This window comes from Rhipicephalus microplus, chromosome X, assembly GCF_043290135.1.
Source record: "Rhipicephalus microplus isolate Deutch F79 chromosome X, USDA_Rmic, whole genome shotgun sequence".
NCBI classification, from domain to species: Eukaryota; Metazoa; Arthropoda; class Arachnida; order Ixodida; family Ixodidae; genus Rhipicephalus; species Rhipicephalus microplus.
In genome coordinates this window covers 270,651,475-270,674,320 of record NC_134710.1, presented here as the reverse complement: position 1 = coordinate 270,674,320, position 22,846 = coordinate 270,651,475, and the positions used below count along the sequence as shown (strand labels likewise).

The 22,846-nt window shown below is 45.7% G+C and overlaps 1 protein-coding gene across 3 annotated transcripts in view; it reads right to left on the bottom strand.

Annotated features, from left to right (window-relative positions):
* LOC119161511 (uncharacterized) overlaps nucleotides 1-22,846 on the bottom strand; it is a 65,701-nt gene that overhangs the window by 36,877 nt on the left and 5,978 nt on the right. For all 3 annotated transcript variants that reach the window (XM_037414031.2, XM_075879120.1, XM_037414032.2), the window contains exons 3-5: nucleotides 21,174-21,476; nucleotides 13,797-13,841; nucleotides 10,784-10,873 (exon numbers count right to left, since the gene is read on the bottom strand). In XM_037414031.2, coding sequence (XP_037269928.2) covers nucleotides 10,784-10,873; nucleotides 13,797-13,841; nucleotides 21,174-21,476 — 438 coding nt within the window. The remainder of the gene's footprint in view (nucleotides 1-10,783; nucleotides 10,874-13,796; nucleotides 13,842-21,173; nucleotides 21,477-22,846) is intronic.

Sequence of the window (22,846 nt, the reverse complement as noted above, 5' to 3'; positions counted from 1 at the left end):
ATGAAGGCAAAGAAAAATCGATCGCTGCAAGTGAGAATATGCTGTTTGAAATTTTTTACGTAGATAGTGCATTAAGGGGGGAGGTGGCTTTGAAAAAAAACTTTTTTATTTGTTGACCTACAGCAATGAAATTTGGCATGCATACTCATAAGTGTCTAGAATAGGGAAATATGCAGTTTCATCATGATAGCTTCAGTAGTTCTCAAGTTACATAATGCTACACGATCCAATTACATGGTCTGCTCGTGGAAAGCCTAGCGCTGCAACAAAACATGCCAGGAAGCTGCGAATGATGTTGATCTTTACTCAAAAGAAAGCTACAGGGTATGACACTCTCGGAATTTTTTAATAAGTTCTCGTTTTTTTTAGAGATCATCATGGCTGCCGACACACATTGTCAGAAACAATGGCACGGACAAATCATCGTCTAGAAAAATAACAGGGCCACAAAACAGAAATTGAAGATTGCTGTACCCACAAGCAGTGTTCAGGGATTCAGGAAAAAAAAAAACAGAATCAAAATCGGTCCAGTCATTCTCGTGCTACTCTTTCCACGAGCAATGCACAATGTCCAAAACAAACTTGTGAGAAAAAGCCTGTCGAAGTTTTCGACAGGCTTTTTCTCAATGAACTTTTTTGTTTCTCGTTGGATATTGATGAAAATTGGCACAGACACTAAGAATAACCTCACAGTGCTTTTATAAAAATTTTGAAGCGATACCACAAATACTTTACGAGAAACAAATTATTTCTTCACTGAACCATGTGGAGGGGCTGAGCATAATGTCAAAAAAAAAAAAACAGTATTGAGAAAGCTGCGTTTAAAGTTTCAACTTTTCTTTACGTCTCTAAGACACCTAAAAATTGTGATCTCAGGTTTCTCTTGCGATATTTGACTTCGTTTCATGATTTACTCCTTTTCATGAGTTACAAAGAACAAGTATGAATTTCAAACCAAGTTCTTTGTATGAAGGAGTGGTGTGATAAGTATGACAGAAAAGATTGTAATTGAATAAAACCATATACTGAAATTATTAAACATACTTTTTTGTGCTGAAGTTGTAATTAGCGTAATTAAGTACTTGATTAGAAATATTCACTGAACTTTTTTTTATTTGGAGAGAAGTTTATTGCATCAGAAAAATGGATCACACCATGACGGCCTATGCCTTCTTTCCAAATAACAAAGTTATGGGCAGAAGACTGGCGGCACGGGAATTTCTAGCAGTATAATTAATGACACGAAACGGGCATATAAAAATTCGTGCCCCTGATTCACACATGCTCTTTCGCCGCTCTAGCCGTGAAACGCATTATCATACAGCCGGTCGCGGAAATTCTAATCTACAGCAATTCGTTAACCTCGGAACATTCATAGACGTTCGTGGAGATATCAAGCACGGCTCCAAGCACGTCTGAATCGCATCACAAAAGCTTACTGACGGCACTCCATATGACCGTGGGGTGCGCGGCCGCGTGGACAGTGCAGCCGGCGCGTAATGCACTTGCCGGCGGCGTTCGATGACGATCCGCGAAATGAGTAACTACGAAGACAAAAAATCGGCACGCACTGCACTTGGCATCGCATTTTCGAATGACGACGCGCGAAACTGCTAGCCGCTGTTCCGAGCGATCCTTGGCAGTGAAGGGGGGGGGTGACGAGCTTGACTGTGTTGTCCGCTGCCGATGCGTAAAATGCCCGTACAATATTCGGAGGAGCTAGCGAGTGATGTGGTACATTCCTTGCGAAGAAGCACGTCACCAAGAGTTCGCTTGCGCGTCGTTCCTGCCCGCAGTCTCGCTGTCAGCGGAGTTGAGCCTAAAGCCGACTCCGATGACGCGCCGCACTCGTAGACCGCCGCGCGCCCGCTCGTAGTAATCTGATCGTGCATCCGGTGCGGCCACTCGTAGTAATCAGATCGTGCCGCCGCTTACAGCTTCGTTGCTTGCGAAGAAACACGTCACCACGAATGCGCTAGCGGGTCGTTCCTGCCCGCAGTCGGCGGAGTTAGGGCTAAAGACTTCAATGACGCGCGGCGTTCGTAGACCGCGCTGACGCTCGTAGTAACCTGATCGCGCATCCGCTTACTGCTCGTAACTAAAGCGTAGTTATATCTTAAGTGATTATCAAGCCGTGAACACGTCACGAAGTGGCGATTTTCGAGGGCCATGTCCTCGCGACGCACAAGCAGCAGACGACGATCTCCCGGAGCGAGCATCGGGCCAATGGCGAGGCGAGCTGAGGCAACATGGCGGCCACGGCCAATCAAGGGCCTCAAACGACCTTCAAACATTTGCTTTTTGCTCGCTTGTTGTTAAAGGGAGGAGCCAGCTGAGGCGGGAAAGTTAAACACGGAAAAATGCTCTTTCCGATGAGCCCAAGAAGCTGGCCCAAGCATAGCGAAGCTATTATTTTTTGAAAATCGCCGTTTTCTCGCCATTTTCAGAAATATTTTTGCTACCTAGGTGGGTGAAACGAATTTTCCGAAGCACTTCTGCGCGGTTTTCAGTGTACATATATTGGAACCAGATAGAAAAAGGTTCCAGAAACTGAAAACTTGAGTTTCAAAAAATCGATTTTTTTGCCATTTTTCGCGATCCCAAAGCCGCGTCCCCCCTTAAATAAAAATCACCACAACTCTAATAACTAGAAGGTTGAGCAACAAGTGACATTTTCTTTTAGAGGACATTGGACTCGGCTCTTCCTGTTTTCCAGATTAAAAAAACAAAAGCATTTTAAAAATGAAACTGGCATGATGTAAAGAGCTGGTACGAAGGGGGTAGGGTCAGTGATCAATGTAAACACAAAAGGGGGTGGGAGTGCTCTTATTCAAAGCAGCCATGTAGTAGTAGTGTTCGCTAGTCGAAATGTTGGCTTTTGCAACACCAAGTGTTCACGAATTTTGCACCTAAATATGCTGCCAAGGTGCGCTGGGTGGGTATGAACCCCATGCTACTGTCAGTTGGGGAATACCTATTGCGATCTGCGAACAGGCAAGATGATGAGTGGCAAGTGACTGGTTAAGTAGGAAGACTGGTACCATTTTATCCTATCATTTTGGGGGAGGGGGAGGAGGAAGTCAATGTGCGATTTCAAAACAGCGGCTGCGCTGAGCTAGCTTGCAAGTCATCTCCAGTGTGAGGGAAACACTTAGGAATAATTACAGGCTAGGGACACTTATTTTCCTTTTCATTGCAATAGAAATATCGATCGGGTTTCTACCTTCAAGGTTATGTTGCTCCATAACTCCGAGGAACATGAGATTATCTATCGCCACCACCCCCCTCCCAGTTTTTTACACAGGCCCTCAAATGCTCAACAGAGAGAAACGCGCCACACATCATACGCGGGGGGAGGGGGGGTCCTTCCAGCAGCAACTGCTATCTTTGATTTATCGAGCGGGGTCTTGGCACGTGCAAAAATAATGGAAGAATGTGCGAAGAGTGTACCTAGAGCACCAGTACTTTGTTAAACCAGCGCTTTGTAGATTTGCGTGAGATCAGATCTAACAGTGAGCTGCCACCCTCACTTCGTCTAACATAGCAATTTGTTTCTATCGCGTTCATCACTTCACCCTTGCGGTAAAACTGACTTCTTTTTTGGGGGTTGGAGGGGGTTCAGCTGACCACAACATCGATTGTTCTAATGGCGTTAAGGACATGTGAGAGCACTTGTTTATTTTTGGCTGAATTCGCGGCTATTATTTCTATGTGCACTGGTTTGCATCCGCCAGTTTGGAAATCGAGACGAGCGATGAGCCCTTGGACATTCGCGAGCAGGGTTGCACAGGATTGTGCCAGACGTGCTCTACTTATACAGTCAACAGCCGATTTTTCGGACTCTCTAGGGAGCGAAAAACCGTCCGAAAATTCAGGCAGTGCGAAAAAATGAATGCAAGAAAAAAATGCACTATTTTAATGATAATTTTCAATGCAAGCAAAAAAACGCACAATTTTGCTAATATTTCTCAATGCAAGCAAAAAATGCACCATTTCATTGATATTTCTCGGATCAAGAGGGTCAAGGTATCTCTGAAACTGTTTGCTTTGCTGTTTGCTAAATCAGAAACTGTTTGCTTGGAGATGCCAAACTCTTTGCTCGCTTAGAAGTGTGGCAGCTTGGGCTAGTTGGTATGGCATGACGAAAGAGCACGAGAACAAAACGACGACACAGAGACAAGAAGGTCCTTGTCTCTGTGTCGTTTTCTTCTCGCACTATAACTATCGTCCTTGCTCACGTCAGCCTGCGATCGGCCACTCTTCACTAACTTAATAATGGTGGATTTCCTTTCCATCGTTAACCGACAGTACTGTTTTCCGCGCTTCGATGCTATCAGCGAGGACGACGAAGGCGGAGCGAGGGCCATCTGAGGCAAGCGAAATCCTCACGATGTGAACAAAGGAGTTTGCTGATGAGCATCGAAGCACCTAGGCTTAGCGTTGCAGAGCACACTTCACACGATCGCACAACCACGCACTAGACTAGCCAAACACCATGTGGGCTACATAAACAAAACAGCGGGATGGCAGGCGACAATGCCTCGGGTCAACGCCTCCTAGATTTCCCGTGCCTGCCGGATGAGCACGAAACGCCGGTCATCTATGGCGGCACTGCCTACGCAGGGTAAGAGTTTTTGTACTTGGCCTTTGAGATCGGCAATTTTGGCCTTGCTACTAATTTCAGAGGATGCCTTGTATTAAAAAGGTGCTTCCTGAATGACGGTGTCACTTACCCAGGGTTAATTATAATTACGTTTACGCCTTTTCAAAACTTTTTAAATTATTTTTGTTGCATATAAGCGCCAAAAACATAAAAACCTATTTGAAGACACCCCTACTTGAGTGGCGCCACCACCGTAGTTCCGACGACCCCCGCTTCCCAAGTGACCGCCGATAATCCGGCAGGCACGGGACATCTAGGAGGCGTTGCTCGGGTACTCCGGAGGTGGCGTTGGTAAACATTCAAGATAGCCAGCGTGGCCAGGCCAAATTGGTGTGTGACGGTTAGTTCTAGTTCGAAGTGGTGAAACGCTTTGCGAAAGCGCTGCGTGGGAAGCCAGAGTGGCACGCACGAGCACAAGCGCTAAAGCGAAGGGAACCTTATTGGCACCAAAAAATTTCCAAGTGGATAGTTTCAATTGTCAGCGAAGCACCCTTGCACGATAAACACGGCCAGTGTTAGGAATCTCTGAGGCCGTGTGTGTTTCTCCGCTAACGATCAACGAGTCCAAGCAACAGATGCCGCCGCAGTAGACTGGCACGCTCATTCATGCGATCGTAATCGCGCGTGACGCAGTTGTGGTGGTTTCCACTGGAGGTCAGTGGCGGTTTCCGACCTTCCGTCGCGTCAAACAGTCCGGAAAATTGGACTCCGGGGGGGGTTCGAGTGTCCGAAATTTCAGACTACCTTATACATTGATTCTATGGTGCTCGTGGCGGTGCCGCGAAGATGTCCGAATTATCGGGCATGTGAGAAAATTCGGGTGTCCAAAAAAATCGGCAGTTGACTGTATATTTAGGCTTTACGATATGCATACCAAAGAGTGTTGCGCAGTGCGATCAAGAGGCACCTACTTTTTTGCAAAGTATCAAACAATGTTTCACAGCTGAATCTTAATTTGCGTGAATAGGAAGCTTCTAGCTTGCAGTGCCAATACCTGTTGCCCATTGGCTACGGCGACTACATTACAGTACTTAGTGACTCTCGAACAAAAAAATCCTTTCTATGCATTATAGCCAGCTCCATAACAGCATGCTAAACTTTTAGCAATGAAGCCACATGCAGCGGTGCCGATACTTGGGTTAGCAACGGCATTATGAAGAAAACCTTAGTGTTTGTTGCAATCAGAAATAGTTTTGGGCTGCATTGTGTTGCAGTGTGAGGAGTACTTTTAGCTTCCAAATAATTTTGTTGATATTGAAGAAGCAGATCGGTCAATTGTTTTGAAGCACCCCAATAAAAAAATAAACAAGTCTTTCCAAAGCACAACAGCACAAGGCATGCATAGATCTCCCCAGTATCGGGTGCATCATGACATCATAGAAGGCTGCTTCATGATTTGAGCAACACCAATTTTGTCGTTTCTTACGACAAGATCAGTAAAAATTATAAATTCTCTGAATAGGATGTTCTTCCTAAAAGTGGGTGAATTTTAAACCAGCAATATCAGAAATTGACAGAGCAAGAATATAAAAGATTAAGAAAAAGGCTGATACTTCAGACATTGATGAAGTTAATGAAAATAACATCAAAGTAGAAATGCAACTGCACAATTCAATACACTTAGTGAAAAATACATGTTACTTGCCCCAATTCATTGCCACAGTTCGATATACAGTGTAGACCACTTGTAACGTAACCGCTTATAGTCCAGGACCGGTTACAATAGAATTCCATGTATATGCATACCGATTATTGTGCAGTCCCCCAAGATGAAAGACCGGTTATAATGCAGTTGCCGAGAAATGTAACACACGCGGCAGAGAATTCGAGTCTGAAAGAAGGCGCATTGGAAAGAGAGCGACAAGGTCCTTACAGAGGGGAGGCAAAGCGAGCGCTCGGCGAAGGGAAGAAAAGAAAAGAACACCCCAACATGCTGCGGGGGCTCGCCGCCTTCGCACCAGCGTGGCTCCGGACGCGCGCGGCTCTACAGGGCACATGCAATTCCGTCGGTATCGTCATCAATTGTGCTTAACTTTTTACGGCCTTGCGGTGCGAGCTTTCGCCTTTGCTGCCAGCGAGCGATCTAACATAGCGTATTTACTCGATTCTACTGCGCCTTCGATTGTAACGCGCACCAGATTTCCACGACGAAAAAAATAAAGTAAGACATCAATTGCAACGCGCACCCATTTTTCTCGCTGGCCCGCACGATTACACCACTCGAAAAAACAGCTCCTTTCGGGAGCGTCTTCCATTTAAATATTAGGTACGGGGGAAGCTTGTGCCCATCTGACGCGTAAGAGAGCATTGCCGTCACTGTAGTTTTACCGTGGACCGATGTCAGCACGCGAACTTCCTTTGCCCCCTTCTTCTCGACTGTTGTGGTGCCAGGCATGTCGAAGTAAAGAGGCGTCTGATCGGCATTCCCGATTTGCCCAAGCAGGTAATCGTCGTTGTGCCGCAAGTTTAGGACGAACCTCTGAAAAGTGTGAAGTTTTTTATCATACTCCTCCGCAAAACTTTTCCCATATGCCCGTTCACCTTCAGAGGGTAAAGCCTTCCCTCTTCATAAAGTTAGTTAGCCAGCAACTGCTCGCTTTAAACTGGCTCCGCGTTAGACATTTTTCAAAGGCTAATTGCATAGCCCGCACTTGGAGCAGTTCTGTCGTCACGGGCCGCTGTGCCGCTCAAGCACATACCGTATTTACTCGAATAATCCTCGCACTTTTGTTGCCGGAAAACCGATAAAAAGTTGGGGGGTGCGAGAATTGCGCGGGAAAAACTTTCCAAGAAAACGTACAGAGCGGAAAAAAAAAACGAAGTGGTCGTGAATCTGGATTCTCACACCAATATCTAACAGCAAGCTTTAAGCAGTACTAATTAAAACTCACCTCAACAATAAAAGCAGAGGTTCAACACAAGACAAGATTGCATTGAGACACAAAAAGCGGAAGCAAATAGTCGAGAATTAGAATACCATATGCAAAGCTTGCGGACGTTGCAGGCGTAGCGGTAGCGTTCGTCGCTCAACAGGAGCCCTCAAAAGGTAAGCGTGGAACGTCAGTATTGGGCTGATGGCTATTCAACAGAATTTTCCGCAGTTTCCTTCGTAAGAAATGAAGTTTACCATCAATCCCAAGGGCCTACCGGCGGCCCTGTTGCCGTTCTTTAGTGCATTATCTATCACTTGCAACTTGAAAGCAGCCGTACAGTTTCAGTATCGCCTCATAACTTGACAAGGTTACCGACGCAACATACGAAACACGCCGCAACGCGCACTGGCCACTTCGGCTTCGCTTGAGTTGGATTGAATCTCTGTGCAATAGGACGCTTGATGATGAAGAGATGGCGCCAGATGACGTGCGCTATCACCATCAGTAGCTGGAAAGAGCAGACGACATTATTGCAGCAGTTTTTGGGAGTGCGATAATCACTCGAGGAAAAAAAGAAATCTTATGTTTGTTGGGCGATGTGGGGGGTGCGAGAATTGTGCGAGTGCGAGGATTACGCGAGTAAATGCGGTACTCGCCGAGCAGCTCTTCAATTTGCGAAAACCGACCCTGCTGTGGTCCACTGAAGCCTTTGCGTGAATCTTTGCTGTCGACAATCTTCTGCATTTGTTTCCGCCAGTCCTGCACCCGCGTTTCGAAAACTCCGAACGACCGCGATGCGGCCCTATTTCCGTCCATTTCGGCACACGCGATGATTTTTCCTTTAAAAGCGGCATCGTGGTGCACTCGAGTTATTGGAGTCTGCCCTTCCAAGCCGTCGATGCTAATGCACTACAAGATAACGAACTCCTCAGCACACGTACGAAGTGCCGCACATGGGAAACACATAGGCAGAAATGGCCGACGCGCCTGCTGACAGACGTAGGGGGCGGCCATTTTGGAAATGCCGATGGCAATAGAATGACCGTATTAATTTTTGTTTTCGTACTCTATTCTAACGCACATGCGATTTATGAACTCGCTTAACTGGAAAAAAGGTGGGCGTTAGATTCGAGTAATTACGATAAGGTTGGAGAGTTTTTTTTTTTTTTTTTTTTTGAACTTTGTATCACGCTCGCTTGGTTCAGTGCTCGAGTGTGTGTGAACTTTTTGACCTCGGATCTTCATGTCTTGACAAATTTCTTTATCGCGACATCATACCGAACTAACGTTGTACCAAACAGTAGGCTAGGCCTAATTTGCGTCGGATGAACTTCAGTAGTGGTCGCTTGTATTTTATAGGTTGCGATTGGGCCCGGAATCAACTAAACTCTTTGCGGTAGCTGCACTTGATGGGAAGAGATAAATATCGTTAATTAAAACTAGTGTAACACACGTAGCGCTTACATGGGGGTTCGCATTTCGACTGCAATCTCTTGAAATCGAATGCGTGCCCGTGAAATCGAACAATTGGAGTCTTTCAGTGGGTGAAATTCCGAACGTGATGCGACATCATGATGCCCCCCTTTACATTCATTTCGTTGGCAACGTGTATCTTTGGATGTTAATTTTGTTTTGGCATATGGAACTGTATATGCTTGTAAGCACCATGCATTGCATGCTTCGATTCTCAGACACACGAGGGTGCATTCTAAACACGTCTTGCCCAAGTCGAACCCTTGAAGAAAGCTGTTTTGGCTATAGTAGTGCGGTACTGCTTAGTGCGGATATTCGAGACTCTCTTGACTGATGTTATAAGCGGTCTATACTGTATAAGCACAAATTCAGCCATAGCTAAGGTGTTTTAGTTATCTGCCACAAAATAACCGAAAGAAAGAATGCTTGAGCTTTGTCTTCAAGAGTAAAACATAAGAGCATATCAAGCCTCATGTGCATCGCCGTTTTCAACTGCTAGCCTGGCTATAGTTCTCGGTGCCTGTGTGAACAGTGCGGTAAGAAAACCAATGATTGTGCACAATAAACTAGTCATTTCAAGCTATCGTAGAATGTATACAGGATGTACAGTTGTGAATTATTCACTACGCCATAATTTTTCTTTTTACAAATCAGCAAAGGCCCCACTCCACACCCATAAGGCAACACACGAACCCATGCACTGCTCACTTGATTGATGCTTTCAAAGCAGAAAAGTAAACATGTCTGAGTGCTTTTTGTAATGTTTGTACGCCGGAGCACTTGTACCACCCCCTTGTGCAATTCACATATTTGATTCCTGGTGCAATTCTACGCTTCTGCCATGCTATATCACGTGCTTTATGAATTTCTTTCCACTACATGGCATTCATAGTTTTTTTTCTTTTTTCTTTGCAGCAGCAGCAGTTTCACGCAATAGCTAGCTCTGTGGTAGAATTTACCCGTTTGCCACGCTGCCGACCAGAGTTCAATTCTCGCTCAAACTTAAAATTTTTAATATTTTATTGACATCTTTCTCAATTTCTCAGTCACAAACAAGATTTTTTTGCTCATAACCAATGCCTCCAATGTTGAAGACCGAATTTCTGCAAACAAGCTTTTCATGCTATCACACTAAATTGGTTGATTGATATGTGGGGTTTAACGTCCGATTGATTGATTGATTTGTGGGGTTTAACGTCCCAAAACCACCATTTGATTATGAGAGACGCCGTAGTGGAGGGCTCTGGAAATTTTGACCACCTGGGGTTCTTTAACGTGCACCCAAATCTGAGTACACGGGCCTCCAACATTGCCGCCTCCATCGGAAATGCAGCCGCCGCAGCCGGGAATCGAACCCGCGACCTGCGAGTCAGCAGCCGAGTACCTTAGCCACTAGACCACCGCGGCGGGGCGGGGTTTAACGTCTCAAAACCACCATACGATTACACTAAATTGGTTGGCATGAGCGAAGAGGTCAGATTGGGAGAAACTGGGTGCAGCCCTACAGGTGCAGACTGCATTCTCAAGTTGAAAAAGAATCAGCCAAAAGCTTTTCTGCACAGGTTGTGTATACCTTTTGCTTTGGGCCACTTCATGTGAGAAACTTGAAGAAACAAATACAGCCCAGATGTCTCCCTTTTTTCATAATTAATGGCTGTGTTTTGGTGAAAATTGTTCCATACTATCAGTGCACGTTATTTCATTACCGCAGGATTATTTCCCGTTATGCAAATAAAATCCACAAAGGCTGCAATAAAATTTTCTTGAACTATACCTTCTAGCTTCAGTTTCTTGGCGTCGCTGCCTCCAGCACTTTCCTCGTCATTGGCCGCCTTGCGTTTTCCGCTTTTTGCAGCCTTCTTGTCTGCAAAACCAAGTAAAAAAGGACAAACATTTGTGCCATACAAATACGAAACTGATGCTGGCAAATCGCTCAACTCAAACCTTGCTTATAACGACTGTTATAATAAGGTTTGAATGTACATATACAAGTGTAAAGTTAGGGAACAATACATAAGAGACTCATTTGTAGTAACAATACATAAGAGACTCATTTGTAGTAACAAGTTAACACAAAGGCAACAGAGCACCCCTTGAATACACATGTCACACAGTCTACACCTCTAACATCTGCTTGTTGCCTGACGCTATTAGTAAGCAAAACTGTAGTACCTCTTCCTACGACTGCAACTGCTTTTCACCATTCACATACCGATTACCCCACTCGAGCAAGCACAATTCATTTCATTCTTACTTGTTTAACAAGCACCATACCATAACTGAACCATGCAGAGAGGTACAAAAAAAATGTTAGCCTCACCACACTCTGCCATGCAAATACAGTGAAACCTCGTTAAACCGTAGTTGGCCGGAGCTCGGAAAAATTACGTACTAAACGGTAGTACTGCTTAACCGAAATAGCGTCGGGTCGCTCACTTACCTGTCAAAAAAAGAAACCTTCAGGGAGTGCAATGAAAGATAAAAAAACGTGCAGTAATTTATCAACTTCGCATGACAAAGTCTGTAATCATTTGACGACGCGGCGGCCTAGCAGCAACGACAGCGGCCTCAAACTCACTTATGCTGTGAGCCAGCTTTTCCACCAGCCCCCTCTTCTCTGCTAATACCCGCATGAATGACGCTGACACAATGCACAGCTTCGGCCACTGTCGAACCTGGATCACCCGTGTTGTCGCTTTCCATGTCGTCCTCATCACTATCATTTGGCGACACTTCGACAACCGAGGCAACAATGGCTTCGTCAGACATTTCCGGAGATGTGTGCACATTGCTGTCTGCATCTCTGAAGTCGGGGAAGGAAATGCCTTTTGTAACGCCCTGAAGCTCTAGCACTTCAGCTAGCAGAGCTTTGCAAGCTTCGTCTACGATGTCCGAAGTCTAGTCGATAGTGTCACTGGCATCATCTGCGTCGCCCACACACACACTGAAGCCAGCACGCTTGAAGCAATTTTGAACTGTGGTTGCTTCAACCTGCCGCCACGAGTATTTGAGCAGGTGAATCGCGCCAATCAGGTCGATGGAGAATAATTTGCCACATTTAATGGCGAGAAGAAATCTGCGCAGCAGATTCTTTTGTAGAGCTGTTTTACAGCTCGAATGATGCCTTGGTCCAAGGGCTGGGCAATCGCTGTTGTGTTTGGAGGCAGAAACGCCAACTTCATAGTCGTCAGATTGTCCAGGGCGACGTGCACCGAAGCGTTGTCTAAAATAATAACAACTCTTCTGTTCTTAGCCGCAAAACTACGATCGATGACGCGCGCGTACTCCTCAAAGAGTTTTGCAGTCATCCATGCTTTAGTGTTGCTGCGATAGATGACCCCTGATGGCAACCAGGCACCTTTGAAACATCTAGGCTTCGCCGACTTTCCAATCACGAGGAGCAGAGTTTTGTCGGTTCCAGTCATGTTTACGCAAAACGCCACTGATATTCTGTCTTTTGCATGCTTGCCGGCGGTGCACGTCTCGACTTTTAACGCGAGCGTTTTGCCTGGTAGCAGCTTAAAGAATAGCGCCGATTCATTCATATTAAAGATGTCATCAGGTGCGTAGTCTTCCAAGATGTTCTTCAGCTGACCATTTTGCCACTGCTCCGTGCCATCCACGTCAGCAGCAGCACCTTCTCCCGAAACAATCCTCGTGGTAATGCCGTGCCTCGCCTTAAATCTGGCCAGCCAGCCATTGCTGCACACGAAGTTGTCATGGTTGAGCTGAGAGGCAAAAACCAGGGCCTTCTCCACGAGCAGAGGTCCACCGATAGGCAGCTTTTTTGACCATGCAGCTTTTAGCCACTTCACCAGCGCCTGCTCTACATCCAAAAACGCCGAACCGCGTAGCCGGCACCTTTTCACAGTTTTAGCAGCACTGCCGATCAACTTCTCTCTGGAATTCCAATTTCCACACACCGTGCTTAACGGCAGGTCCTTTTCGCGTGCCAGTGCCGATTTTTTCGTGCCACTTTCAATAGCACGAATTATGTCCAATTTCTCCTGTATTTTCAGCACTCGATGCTTTTGTCCCAGCTTCCGCATGATGCAAGTACGAAGCAGCACAAGCACACATACACAACACGCAAAAAACAACGCGAGAGCTGCACGGCACGGATCAACCAGAGAACACCTATGCACGGAGCCAAAGTAACAAAGAAAGCAAAGCAAGCGCACACCACAGAACACCTACCAGTTTGCGCACACCGTGTTTACGTGTTTGTGCAAAGCGCCATCGCGTGGACAACACCAGAAGCCCAGCCGGTTGAGTGCTTTTTGTTCATCATCATCATCACCACAAACAAGCGAGGTGTGTTTTGATCTCTGGGGCTTGCTGTTCTGTCGGGACGCCCAGTGGGGGAGGACATGCCGCGGCGAGTGCACAACGAAAATTGAAAAAACTACTGATTAACCGATACATACGCAATAAGCTGGTACGGCTTATGCGGATACTAAATGCATCATGTTCAATGGCCACCAAGTCGGGGATCTGACTTCACTACTTTTTAAAACGAAACTACTGTTTGCACGGGTATGGTTTAACGAGGTTTTACTGTATAGCTGAAGTATGAATTTAGCTATTTACCCTGAAACTATCTCGCTTTGAGCAAATAAATAGGCTTCACATATCAAAAGTTGTATTGTTGAATTGTCACATTTATTCACGGGATAACAAAGACTAGCATCACTGTAAATACAGTACGAGCTCCTGGCATTAACAAAATGCCCCGAGCTTTAACATGTCACACTGATACAGTAATTGGAGGTTGATCTGATAATCACCTTTAGAAGCAGCAGCCTTCTTGGCCGGCTTTTTTGGAGAATCACCTATGAAAAAAAGCAATAAGAAAACAATCTTATTTAGAGCAAATACACACAAGACCCAGATATTTTTATGTATTGAACAAGCATTGTCAGGGAGCAAACTGAATATCGGGTACTGAGGGCTCTGCTTTTAGTGTATTGGTTCTATGAAAAGCAACACACTTTTCGTACACAGTCAAACCTCGTTAGTAGGTACCCACTTAAAGTGTACTAACCGTTAAAACGTAGTTGTGACGAACCCCCGACAGAGTCTCGTAGAGACTAATGCATTCGCGGACCGCTTAAGCTGTAGTGTTCGAACTATGCTTTCCGGAAAGTGTGTACTAACTGCATACCGCGATAACATTGTGCGCGACAAAATTTTACTTTGCTGAACTTGCAGACGCCTCAATGTGCAACGACCGGTTTTCCGTCATGTTGATCGGTGCGGAGATCAGCCAATAAGCTATTACGAGTTCCGCGCGATTGCGGCGCTGATGCTGCGAGTAATCATTGGTGAAAATTGGAAGGCAAGGTGGCGACCACTTTATCGCCTTATCACAGTAAGCATCCGCAGTTATCTCCTCAAGCCATGCCGCAGGCACATCTGTGGCATATTGTCACTTTAGGCCTACTACACACTTTTAGTGGGCGGCTACCTGAACACGCTGGGCTGCCGATCGCTACCACTTCGTTTTGCGGGACCATGTTCAAGCGCGCACTGCTTTACAGGCTACACTTCGTTTTGCGGGACCATGTTCAAGTGCGCACTGCTTTACAGAAAGCAAGCAGCTCACTGTCATGGATTTTAGCGTTGTGAATCGCGGGCACCGAGAAACATTGCTTTATTAGGGCAACACTCACACCGTACAGCAGGCGTAGCACTGTTGTTACCATGCTGCACACTTATTTAGTGACAGCCAAAATACGCCTCAGTCCGCTGCCAGGACTGCTAGAGCATCGCGGAGAACACATTGGTTGCGAAAAGCTCCTCGGCGCCGCGTTAACCCAGCAGGCTACTCTCAAAATTTGTGCAGCAAGCGGATCGGCAGTCGCAGTGTGCGCAGAGTCAGCGAAACACTGCACGCAACTAGCTATGCAGTAAACGATTTGGCTCTCTGCGACTGTACAGTTTTAAAAAAGAAAACTGCGTCAGTGTTTGCTTACAAGCATACCGCGAAATAACTGTATCCCGGACAGCAGACTGAGTCCGTTCTGTACACGCAGAAAGGAAAGTTGTTTCCTTCCTTCATGGTTCTGTCGCTGTGCCACGCTGCCTACCCCAGATCCTGCGGTGGTTTCAAAATGCTCATCGATGTCTCGATCGCATGCTATCGGGCGGCGCTTCGAGAGTCTGAAACTTTTCTGTACCCAGGCAAAAAGAAAGAAATGGCTTTGCGGTAGACACCTTAAGCAATATTTCCCGCGGCACTGCGTTTCTACTTTTGTTGGCGGCGATGGTGCATGTCAGGAGATGCAAATTTGTAGTTGGTAGTTAATAAGCAGTACGTTTAGCGCATAGTTATGCCACCATCCCCGGCAGGTATGCGTTAACGGGGTTTCACTATACCGCATCTACTCGTACAATTTGTGCACCCCTAATATTCAGTGAGCTTTTATGTATGTGTGTGTGTGTGTGTGTTTTTCACCCACTTTTCTTTCTCCACATGCACATTACAATTCAGTCTAATAACTTCCAATATACTTTCCTAGGTATTATTGTGTTAGATCTCATTATTATTGTGTCAAAATACTAAAAACAAGCCTTTAAGTATACACTTCTTTCCTTCATTAACAAGGATCTCATACTGGCAGATTTGGTGCCTTTAGGTTGTATACAAGGGACTATTGCTCAGCTGCCAGCTCATAATAAGTTCACGTGCTACATGACGCCAAACAGGCTCATAAAGAGTGTGCCACACTCGCCGCCATGGCTACTAGTGGCGCTGACTGACACTCCCACGTTTAAATTGACATAGATACCCAATAAAGCGGCTGGGGGGATAGCCACCGTTATAGCTCAATTGGTAGAGCATCGAACGCGTTATTTGAAGGTCGCAGCTTCGGTTCCTGCCCATGACAAGTTATCTTTTCACCCAGTTTTCTTTCTTCACATATACGTTACAATTAGGTCTATTAACTTCCTATAATTAATTCCCTTGGCATTATTGTCTATTAGATCTCATAATATTGTGACTGAAGACAAGCCCTTGTATCCACTTCTCTCCTTATATATATATATATATATATATATATATATACACACACACACACACACATATCTTCTTGAAGTACCAACGAGCTGGCTCATATGGGTCAGGGAGCAAAAGGTGTGTGTGTGTGCATGTGTGTGCGTGCGTGTGCGTGCGCGCGTGCTTGTGTGTGTGCATGTGTGTGTTCACTCCCACATCTTTTGCTCCCTGACCCATATGAGCCAGCTTGTTGGTATACAAGACTTCGGCCCTTTGGATGCTTTAGATAGGAGTGCTCTCGCTGACCAGGCGAGCACAGTCGCACATAAAACGAACTGCTGTGAATGCAAAGTCCCGTCTTTCAGGCATTCCGGGGGCTTGCACTGAACTAAATACCATACCTAAACATCCAAACATGTTGACGGGTAGTTAAAATTGCTCGAGCGTTGGCTTAGAAGGCCAAAATCTTAGAAGGCCAAAAATCGCAAAAAAAATCTACTTTTTGAAGCCGACATTTTCGGAATCTGTACCTATTTTTGCACCTACCTGAGAAGTTTCTAGCTTATTGTATCATTATTTTTGGCGCAAAATCAATTTAAAACATCCCTGTGAGATGAATGTGAGCGCAAATTGACGCTTAAATCTCGCTTTTTCCGCGCCAAACTGTTGCCATTACACACGAGCTATCGTGTTCATCTTGGTCTCGTTTGGAAGGGTCGTTCTTTATCTTCCATTTCCCGCCACCGCTGGCTCACCTTGCTCATTGGTTTTTCAGCAAAAACGCGACATTGAGAAGCACTAGCGCGCGATTCTATTGGCTGCTTGGGGCACGTGACAAAACCTAGGCATCCGATTGGCCAAGTGGCATTTCCGGCGTCTGCTTCGCCATCGTGACGCGCACGGACATGCGCCATTTTGTCATGGTGCTACTGACTGTCTGTGGCAGTAAAGAAGTTCCGTGCTACAGTAATTTGTGAAGCAGGTGTGGCGATTGTTCGTTCGCTGTGAACTTTAGAATGAGCCCCGCTATGGCTCAGAACAATGCGGATAACAAACTTGACGCGGTCAACGGCAACTGCAGAGTCAGCGGTATAGGCCTAACTCACATACGAGCCTGTTGGTTGCCGACGTTACCGTTTTGCAGCCTCATCAGTTAGAGGACAGCAAGTAAAAAAGCAGAAGTGAAGCTACAAGAGATATCAATCTTTGTTGTGACGGAATGGAAATGTAGTCTTATCGCTAAATGCGCAGATGCGGTTCCCCCCCGCCTGACAAAAGGACCTTGAACTGCACGACGGGTCAATGATACATTTTTATTTATGAAAAAAAAAAAGGGGAGAGGGGAGAATGTCAAGGGTGGTTTCCCCATTCCAGGACACCACTGGCCGTTGCAGCTCAACTGGCTTGATCTAGGAGACCCCTTCGGGTCTTCAGGTCAGGTCGGGCGAGGACAGCTTCCCAAGGCTCCCCCAGTATCGCGATGAACAAAAGCGACTGAACCTCCACAGGCTTGTTCCGGCAGTCCCATGTGACATGTTGCAACAACAGTCGTGACTCGCACCACGGACATTGGTTTACATATGCATTGGGGTTTATGTGATGCCACCTTTCCAAATGTGAATAGGTGTTAATCTGAATTTGTCTTAGCTGGCGAGCTTTGTGCGGTGGCGCATACCGCTGTCTTGTCTTCCGTTGATGCTAGAGTATATCGCGTGCAGTGCATGGTTTGTACTGATTATCGGTGTCATTGCTCACTCAGTTGCGCAAATCACGAGCGAAACTGCGCCAGCACATTTGCCGAGATACCCTCGTGGCCTGAGCACCAAATTTAGCATGGCCCTGTATCAGCCTGTCACCTAGTATTTTCAAGGCCACATTCGGTAGTGCACCACGGAGAAACATTCTGCAGGCTTCCTGGGAATCGGGCAAGACTAATGCGGAGGCGTTCTCTGCCTCTTTAGTTCGAATAGCTAGCGCAATCGCCGCCGCCTCTGCCGTCGCTGTACAGGTTGTTTTAATTGACACTGCAACGATTTTAGTGGTGTGTGGCATTGGTTGAACTGCTACTATAATGCAGCTCTCGTTTGATTTAGCGGCATCGGTGTATACTACTTCGTGGCTTAGCCAAACTGTCTGAAGCTGGCGAGCTCTAGCTTGTCTTCTCGCCCCATGGTATAACTTACTCATGTTTTGCGGAATGGGGCAGACTGTGATGTGTTGGCGTGTTTCCCTAGCCATGGTAGTAATGTTCTCCCAGCAGTATTGTGGTCTAACAGGGTATCCCATGCCAGTGAGGGTTTCTCTGCCTACATTTGTGAGGCATAGTCATTCCTTCTGCGAGAGGAGTGTTGCTGCCGCAAGCTCTTTGAAAGTGTTGTACACACCAAGCGCTTCCACTTTGTCATTGGGTGCATTAAGTGGCATACCTAATTGATTGATTGATATGTGGGGTTTGACATCTCAAAACCACCATATGATTATGAAAGACCCCGTAGTGGATGCCTTCGGAAATTTCGACCACCTGGGGTTCTTAACGTGCACCCGAATCTGAGCACACGTGCCTACAACATTTCCACCTCCATCGGAAATGCAGCCGCCGCAGCCAGGATTAGAACCCGCGACCCTGCAGGTCAGCAGCGAGTACCTTAGCCACTAGACCACCATGGCGGGGCAAGTGGTATACCTAAGGCAGCTTTTTATGCTCCCCATATGATCAAGTCAATCCGTTTAATTTCCGTTGGTGTGAGCTTCTGATATGGTAGTCCATATGTGACTACTAAGGATGAAGGCTTGTACCAAACAGTTTGTCCTTCATTTAGACCTTTGCCCTTTTTTGTTATTCTGTGAATCATTCGAGCTATGTTTTTCAGTGTACATTTCAGCATTTTGATTGTATAGCTTGCTCTTTTGTTGCTTTGCATCCATAAACCTAATATTCTCATCGTCTGTCTCTCCGGACGCGTTTGATCTCCTATGCTTAGTTGTATGGCTGATTTGTTTCTATAACTTCTGCCATGAACGCGGATAAATTCTGATTCATCTGGTGCACATGTCATGCCACTATCTTCAGCAAACACCTGGACAATGTCGATCGCTTCTTATAAAGTTTGCTCCTTCTTTCCCAGTGAGCCTTTGTTGACCCACAGAGTGATATCATCAGCGTAGAGGGCGAATTGGAGGTCAGGGATTCGCTACAGCTGCTTTGCTAGTCTATTCATCGCTATATTAAAGAGGAGTAGAGAAAGGACTGCACCTTGTGGTGTGCCTCTATTTGGCATTGAAAATTTTCGGGAGCGCATGTTCTCCTTGCCAATGGTTGCTGTGCGGTTGGAAAGAAATGATTTGATATAGCCGAATGTTGGAGCACCACTATTCAATGATTGAAGTTGTTCCAGTATAAGCCTATGAGAGATTGTACCGAATGCCTGCCTCAAAAATGGAGAACAAAATGAGTGAGCACGCCAACTTTTGTCACATTTGGGTCAAATATAGAAGAGAGCCCTAGGACCCATGTGGCCCCTTAACCTGAAAAGAGAAGGCTCCTACAAAAACACCTTCGGGAAATAGTTTAAAACACCTTTGCACAAAAACACAACTATCAAAACTTGCAATTGATTGATTTGTGGGGTTTAACGTCCCAAAACCACCATATGATTATGAGAGACGCCGTAGTGGAGGGCTCCGGAAATTTCGACCACCTGGGGTTCTTTAACGTGCACCCAAATCTGAGCACACGGGCCTACAACATTTCCGCCTCCATCGGAAATGCAGCCGCCGCAGCCGGGATTCGAACCCGCGACCTGCGGGTCAGCAGCCGAGTACCTTAGCCACTAGACCACCGCAGCGGGGCATCAAAACTTGCAAAATTCCAGTTGTTCACAGGAAGCCTAAACAAAGTGCAGAAGCGGTAGGTTTTCAAAAGATTGGTGGCAACTATGCTGACTGGCTACAAAGAAGGACAGCTTTACATCTCCCTAGTCAGCCCACGGCACAGCGAGGTCAATTCATGGTGCTTTCAAATGTATGCCTTGACACCAACACTCATCTCACAGCTGCAGATAACATGAAGCATCTTACACACGATGGCACTGGTTGCCCGCTAGAAATTTCAGGATGTGGCAAATGTAGTGGTAAATGGTAGTTGAGTACTTTTTTTTTGCTTTAGTATGTATGCTCATTGTATAAAGGGCCTGCCCTAAAATCGTATTGGGATTTTACAAATCAGAACTTTTTTGGGTCCTTTTCAGTATCCCCAGTTTTTGCTGAACTTTTTCCCCCAGCACAGTCCACATACTATTGCTTTCACACCCATGTTAAAGCAAGCATACATTATATTGACCCTGGTTATCACCTGTAGCGTGGTCAGCCCATGAACTGCAGGTTTGGTCAAGTTGCAAGGATCAGCAAGCCAACATTAATGGCAAGCATGACATTGGGACAACCCAATGCTATACAGTTGAACCCCTTTATAAGACACGCATCAGGGAGAGATTCATGTCTTCTATATGAGGTTTCTTACATGCACTCACAACACATACATTTCTTATTAACCACTCTCTCAATGTAGGCACACTGATGTCATTTATACCCATTTGTCTCTTTCTCAGATCACTCTCTTATAAAGGGGTTCAACTGTAGTCTTCGTTTCACATATCTCAGCCCACATGCAAAAATGACTGCCCCTCCAAGAGATGAAAATTATATTATAATCTCGGACAACTTTTTTCTGCAATGAAGGGAAAGGTACGGAGGCTGAGCTTTTGCACATGTGCTTATATGCTGTAATTAAGTTTGGCGAGCATATTTTAACTCTTTGAAAAGTGATGGCTGCAACAGTGTGGCATACCAATGCATATGCCACACAGCATTTCAAGTACACTTAAAGGCAGAATTTTCTCAAGCATGCAAAAACATGAAGTGTTAACCTATGAAGTGAAATGAATGCACATATCTCACTGGTGCAAAGTGTGTCCATAGAGCTGCACGTGAAAAGTAAAGAACTGATTTTTACATATCGTATAGAAAGTACAGACGCAGTTGTGGAACTACATTCATTGGCAGTAGGATACACGCGAGTCACCTTTGTAGGCTTCACTCCATAGCAAAAAAAAAAAAAAAGTTGTCCACGAGTATAGCAAGCAATGCTGCAGATGCTGGCGCTTACCTTCAGCTTCCTCGTCTTCTTCCTGATCCTCCTGTTCTTCCTCCTGTTCTTCTTGTTCTTCCTCTTCTTGCTCCTCCTCTTCCTCCTCCTCCTCAGCATCTACTTCTTCAACCTCATCCTCTTCGTCCTCCTCTTCCTGGGCTTCATTAGCCTTGACCTGGAGGCCGTTTTTCGCCTTTGACTTAGCTGGAGCAGGGGCTGCCTCCTCCTCCTCCTCTTCTTCCTCTTCCTCCTCATCTTCCTTTTCCTCTTCCTCATTGGCAACAACCTCCTCTTCCTCCTCATTACCAGCATCATCCATGCCTAAAGAAAGAAAATGTGTAACATAAGACAGTGTCTCTCATGCCCTCTAACAACATGCAAGCCTCAATGTAAACTATCACTCAAGAACATATAACTTCTGCATCAATTATGCAGCAAGATGCTTTTAAGTGTGAATACACTTAATAAGCGACCCTAAACCATCCACCGCCGTCGGCGGCGTCCGCAGTCTTCTCTCTATCTTTAAAAGAAAGAGGATTTGGCGGGCCGCAGCGCGACGATCTACCGAATAAGCCACAGACGCGACGCTGATATCGGTCTCAGTAACGGGCCTTATACCCCTCCCCCTTCGCTCGCTCCTCCGCTCTCTTCGCTCGCTGCAGCTGCGCGCGCACCCCTCTCTCTCGCGCGCCCGCCTTCTCTCTCAGTCTCCCGTCGAGAGCGGGTCATGAGGGGGAGTAAAGTTAAAATCCGTTGGCATTCACCAGTGAGTTAACATAAACTCCCCCGTGTGATCAAATTGCGATTCCCAGGAACCATCACACCATAAATGCACCATAGTGTGATTAATAAATATAATAGTGCAAATTGATAAATACCCCTCATAGCATCACCCCGTGTATTCGCACTTAACCATGTTCACCCTCGGGGAAATGCTTGGGAGTTTTTTTTTTTCTTTTTTCTGTACAAGGTTTAAGAGTAACTGAATGCCCTCATACCAGCTGCTACTAGCCTAGCCTGCTGTAAGCCTACTCCTGCCGCCTAAAACAGTCGGTAAAACTACTGTGTGCCCAAGAATGAATGTACCACAGTATAAGTGATTTAAATCCTTGGCCGAATTTCTTTACCAAATTATCTTTACACCAAATTTATGCAAACTATTTAACTACTTATTCGGCTGTGACCACTTTGCTTACAAAGGACACCAACTATATTTTGTAATGTACTTGAAATGAAAAGTGACAACTAACGTTATCATACTGTTCCATACAACCTCACACTACACACTCTACACATTCACCAACAGATGCAAGTACTTCATGCACATTCACCATACATAAAGCGTCTGCTGTCATAAAAATAGCAGTAATGGGAATGCCTTGCCGCATTTTAGAGCAGCTACCGCAATGTTTAGGGTACGCATGGGCTCCCAATAACGAAACATGATACACACAGAAAAAGCAAATTTACTTTAAATTCAGTTTAACATTCCCTCAGTTTACGTTATTTATATGGAGGCAACAAACCCACAAAATAAAGCACAAACATTTTCCATAACTAGGACTAAGCACAGAAACAGTGGCACAAAATCGTGAAGGATATTACACAAACAAATTTGCTCCCGCATGAAGTTCATAGCAACACACATGCATGCACAAAGATCATAACCGTAAAACCTCATACATGCATGC